The sequence below is a fragment of the Vigna angularis genome, chromosome 11, assembly GCF_016808095.1.
Source record: "Vigna angularis cultivar LongXiaoDou No.4 chromosome 11, ASM1680809v1, whole genome shotgun sequence".
Taxonomy (NCBI): Eukaryota; Viridiplantae; Streptophyta; class Magnoliopsida; order Fabales; family Fabaceae; genus Vigna; species Vigna angularis.
In genome coordinates, this window is record NC_068980.1 from 22,059,433 (window position 1) to 22,065,432 (window position 6,000).

Sequence of the window (6,000 nt, forward strand, 5' to 3'; positions counted from 1 at the left end):
AAAGTGATGCACTACTACATATCATTCTGCAAAAAGACACAAAAAACCTGAGAAAAGAAACAACACTGTGCATCATGAAAGCATTAGTTTTAGCAGAAACCTTCATGGAGCAGACGATAGTGTTTGCTCAGCCTTGTTGGAGAATGCTCCATACCATTTCAAATTCTCCTCATCTGTTACAGGATTATGTTGCAGAGGAATGTGAAAAAGTTTAAGCCTGATGTGGAGGGGCATTAGTTTTATACATGTTAAGTTCAAATGTATGAATCTCTATATTTCTTGTACAGGCTTCACAATTTTAATTTCTTACTTCCTCCTAATAACCCCGTAAAATAATTTTTTATTTAATTTTAATTTTTTATTTCATTTTAATATTTTTTTATTAACAACAGTTGTAAAATGATTTATCTATAAAAGGGTGTCAAAATAACTTTTTCCTTACCGAAAACACTCTTTCTGTTTTATACTGATAAAAAACAATCTTAGATTTTAGTTATCTTTCGAGATATTTCAGAGAGTATGTAAACACAAGTGTTCAAATTTTAGAGTTTCTATTTGAGAAGGTTAATGATTTTAATCATTTTCTCCTTTTAAGGATAAACACATTTTCAATTTTTTAGAAGTTTAAATTTTTGTTTGGTGAACTTAAAAAATTGAGTTAAAAATGATATAACTTGTATATATATCTCTTAAAACAATCAACTCAAGTATATTTTCCAATATATGTAAATGTAACAAATTAGTGACTAATCACTTAAGGGTTTAATAACAATAATTGAAATGTCAGCTCATAATCAGACATTTGGTATACTAGTACAGAAAAGACCTTTAACATCACTCTTTAGACATTTGATCCTCTATCTAACATAAAAAATGATCGATGACATTTTCTGTAGATAAAACAACCATATAGATGTCTGTTCTGGAGGGAACAGACGTCTAAAGCCATATAGACGTCTGATGTGGGGGGAACGGACTTCTATATACTCATTTTTGAAATCTAAAAAATCACTTTTTGACTCCATTTAGACGTCAGATCCCGCCAATCCGACTTCTACAACCATATAGACGTCCGATGTGGGGGGAACCGACTTCTATATACTCATTTTTGAAATCTAAAAAGTCACTTTTTAACTCCATTTAAACGTTCAATCTCGCGAATCTGACGTCTAAAGTCATATAGACGTCTGATGTGGGAGGAACACACTTATATATAATCATTTTTGAAATCTAAAAAATCACTTTTTGACTCTATTTAGACGTCAGATCTCGTCAATCCGACTTCTACAGCCATATAGACGTCCGATGTAGAGAGAATCGACTTCTATATACTTATTTTTTAAATCTAAAAAGTCACATTTTAACTCCATTTAGACGTCCAATCCCGCCAATCCGACTTCTACAGCCATATAGACGTTCGATGTGGGGGGAACCGACTTCTATATACTCATTTTTTAAATCTAAAAAATCCCTTTTTAACTCCATTTAGACGTCCGATCCCACCAATTCGACTTCTATAACCATTAGATGTCTGATGTGGGGAGAACCGACTTCTATATGGCTACATTAAAACACCTCGAACGTGAGGCAGCAGTTACGCACATTTAATGTTCATCATCTTCCTCGCATTTTCTCTCTACGGGTTACGCTTTTCAGGTTCGTTTTCTCACTTTTGCACCATGTTAAATTAATTTTACTCGGATTACATCACTCTTTGATGCATTATCTTTCATTTGAACCGACTAAAATGTGTTTTCGTTGGGTTTTAGTGCAGTTTTGCTCATGTCCTTGGGCGGCGATTTCTTGCGTTTTACACTCCTCCAATTCTCTCCATTACGTTTTTAAAACCATCCAATACAAAAAAAAAACGTACAATACATTCTCTTCAATTAAAATATAACGTTGTAAACTTGAATCACCATGAGTCAGGAGCAACCTGAGAGGCCTCAAGCGAAAAAAGATCCAATCAAATACGACAATATTTTAGACGTCTGATCTATAGTGTCAAACGTCTATATAGATGTCTGACCTGTATGGATCAGACGTCTATATAGACGTCTGACCTATTGGGTCAGACGTCTCATTAACGTCACTCATATAGGTGTCGGACAAAGATCAGACGTTAAAATGTCAAAATAACATACGTCTAAACCTCTTTCTGCACTAGTGGTAAGTCCCAAAATGACAATATTTAGGTGGCTACTTAAAAAAAACATGCCATTAAAAGTGTTACTTTTGAAGGACACACTTTTTCATATTATAAGAGTTAATATTCCTTTATCTTTTATATTTACGGGTTAAAATTTCACTCTATAATATAATATTATATATGTTAAATATGATGAGTGATTCTATTTTGTAAATCTAAAATCCTAACCAAAACTGTGGGTTAAGAAAAACAAAAGATAAAGAGAGAAGTTTCATTTGGAAAGATTTTGATGTAGTTATCGATCTTTTTACTGTGTTTGTGTAAACATATAATTTGGTAACTAAGTGTACTATTTACACCTCTCATCTCCTTCCCAGCTATCCTTGTGTTTAGGACCCTTTGGCCCATTCTTTGGACCCCAATTCATGCAATAATTTAACCATGGTGGCTCTCTAATTTCAGACCCCAAATATTCAGCACCAACTATTTGAAACCCATTTGCCATATCCATCACTGCATCACTTTTAGCAGCATCATTCCTCACCCCTAACCCTCTCATCCCTTGCATAACAAGCCCAGTTTTTGGGAACAATGCATGCCCATGCAAGGAAGAATAAGCCACAACCCTATTCCCATTTTGGAACTCCAACTCACATGCATCCACCCATTCACCCCTACTGTGCTGTGACAAATATACCTTCCACAGTTCTCCATTGAAGTTGCTTACCCTTAATGTCACATGCTCCCAATCCCCAACATGTTCCCCTTTTCCCCTTAGAGTAATGTTGGTGCATGCCACCTTTGCCCTTGCACCCCCATTAAATGGGTAGAAAACCCACATCACAATGTCACTGAAACTCCCACCCAGCATTGGTTTCACATGAACATAAGCTTCTGCACTTGCCAAATCTCCTTTCTTTACCTTAACTCTCTTGGCTTCATCCAATGGAAGGTCCAACCAATATGTAACTCCATCATCAAAAGAACCACCTTGGGGAAGGTTTGAGCCATTTGCTCTTATTGCATTCTCCCCTATCACACCCTTTCTTTTCTCCATCAGCACTGCCCCATTGCTGAAAAACCAGTCCACAGAAGAAGGGAGGTACTCTTCCATGGGGTGTAAGTACATGTACGGAGAATAGGCCTTGATCATTGCCTCAACTTGAGATAAATTGGGCATGTAGGAAAAACTTGCCTTTGTGTTTTTCAAACAAACTATAGGTAAAGGTTTAGGGTTTGTCCCTCCTCCACTTTGAGCTAGGAAGGTTCCTACACTTACACCCTGAGCTCCAATGCCTCTCTTCATTGGTCTAACATCAAACACACCAAACCTCTTGCTTTCTGTTCTCCAAAGCTTCATTGAATTGTATCTTGTGCATTCATCGGTGAGGTCTGATCTGACACACCTGATTCTGTCAAGAGAAGGCTTTTCTGGTGAGGTGGTGACAACATAGCCCACAGGTTTGTACTCATCTGGGGCTATCGGTAGCCAAATGTAACCTTCTTCATCTTGCTTTGTTTTCAAGGACCTAGTGGTCCACACCAGGTTGTAATCAACTGGTTTGGCTAAAGCTCCATTAGAGAGTGAAGAGTTATCTTTGCCCACAAGAACCCAACCATGAAGAGGCATGTTGTTAGGTTGGCAGTAACATCCTAGCATGAAGAATCCTTCAGATAAACCTGTTGGTTCAAAAAATGTCACCCCAAGATTGTTTGCTCCACCTTCAAAGATAGTCCAAACTTTGTTGAATGTTGTGATTTGTGACACTAGCAACCCACCACCAAGGTCAATGATGCCTGTTGCAAATCCACCACCTACAAAATCCATGACAAGCCAGAAAAAACCATCACGGAAAATTACCATAACCAAATGAATCAGAAATTTTGGCCACCTTGTTTCTTATCTTATTATGCAGAACAGAAATGAAGATATGCATATTGAATATATAATGCTGCTACCTGGTGGCCAAACTGGTATTTCAGCAGGAAGTTTAAATGTGCTTCCAATAGGCAAATTTTTCTTTTTCTTGTGAGAACCTACCATTGCTGTGTTTTCAGAAGTTGAATGTTACGATGTCACTTTTGTTGCCCAATGAGGTTATTCATTGAACATTAACAAAAGATGAGCATTTTGCATGAAGAACGTGAAACATAGCAACAAAAATATAATTTAAAGGCGTTTTAGTAGCAATTACTTAATGAAAAAATCCTTCAAATATTTCTCTTGGCGTGATCAATCTAACCAAGATATTGTGATCCATGCAAGATAGAGGTTATACTTTTGCGTATTGGTTATCCAGCACCTTTGCTTTTTCTTGAAGAGATACTTTATTTTCATGATGAATGAGAGAATCTTCTTTTCTTTTGGAAAAAGTATTTCATCACCAACCAAGATTCTAGATGGAGTTTTTATGAGAAACAGCCAGAAAAAAATAAACTATATAAAACCAAAATATGCATTTTATCTTAATATCGGATAAGTTTCTTTATCATATAAACGGGTTTTGTAGGGTTTCCCTATCTTAACTATTCATTGTCCTTTTGTAATATTTTAGTTTCTTATGCTAATCAAGCATTGTGTTGTCCTTTTATTTTGTATGTGATTAGTATTTATCGTCTTTTTTATATTATTTAATTAAAAAATATGTAATTTTCCTTTTATGTTAGTTTTTACTAGGATGTTAATTCTGATTTAACAAAACAAAATGACCAACATTATGTTTTATATAAAACATTTTATCTTTATTTCGATGAATTCTCTTGGTTACATATATACTAATATTACAACATATAACATAATTCAATAAAACAAAACACAAATTAATTAAATATAAAACTAATATTCATTTTATATTTATAATAATCATTCAAATACAGTTCATTAAAGAGAGAAGAAGAGAATTTTTTTTACGTAACAAAAATAGTTGACTTTATGCGAAAATCTAGTTAAATCAGGAGTTAAGTTGCAAAAATATAACACAGAGATTAAGGTCTAGATTTCTATTTTATTTTTACTACATAAAAATTCTCCATTTAAACAAAAGTATCAGTAAATCAACCCCATACATAGACTCAAACACTTTTCAAATATTTTACTCAAAATTAATTTATAGAAAATAACTCAAACACATTCAAAATAATCACTGAGAATCCAAAATTTATTTAAGTAGCACTCTTTACTCATCAATCAATCATAATCATTCAAACTTAATTAAGCTGTAATTGTCTTCTAATGATTTTGCTAACTTTGTCTTCTCTACTTTTGTTTATGGTCTCTTGAAGTCTCTCTCAAAGCTTGGACTCTTTCTTTCTGCTCTTGATCTAGTATTTTCTCTTGCAGTGATTCCTCCTTAAATTGGTTCTTTAAAATGTTATATATGATTTTCAATTCATATGAGAAAATTTACAAAATAGAATGTGTAAGATAAAATGTGTAAAAATAGAAAAGTGTAGTGGAAAAGTATTCATTTAAGTCTTTTTATTATAAATTTAGTGGTGACATGTCCAATAAACTAAATAAAATTAATTAAATTAAAACAATATTTTTAAATAAACTAACTAAATTAATTTTAAGTGTGTAATTAAATTATATAAATATATTTATTATATTATATAAAACAATAATTGCATATGTATACTAGTTAATTTTGTCACTTATTTTTAATTACAACATATTATGAACAATTCTTCTAATATTGTTATTACTTGTTCTATTTATTAATTTACTTTCAACATTTTACTTTCTTTAAATACATTGATCTACACTATGATATTTTAAAATATATTAAAATCGTTTTAGTATACAAATATCAATGTACTTTGTAAAAAGTCATCAGAAAATTTTTATGAAC

General features: G+C 33.0%; 1 protein-coding gene across 1 annotated transcript; it reads right to left on the reverse strand.

Annotated features, from left to right (window-relative positions):
• Window positions 1-2,494: 2,494 nt before the first annotated feature.
• On the reverse strand, window positions 2,495-4,308 carry LOC108332635 (hypothetical protein At1g04090). Its single transcript, XM_052871245.1, has 2 exons — window positions 4,109-4,308; window positions 2,495-3,964 (listed from the first exon to the last, which is right to left on the reverse strand). The coding sequence occupies exons 1-2, from the start codon at window positions 4,191-4,193 to the stop codon at window positions 2,499-2,501; spliced, it is 1,551 nt and encodes a 516-aa protein (XP_052727205.1). The 5' UTR covers window positions 4,194-4,308; the 3' UTR covers window positions 2,495-2,498.
• Between the last annotated feature and the right edge of the window lie 1,692 nt (window positions 4,309-6,000).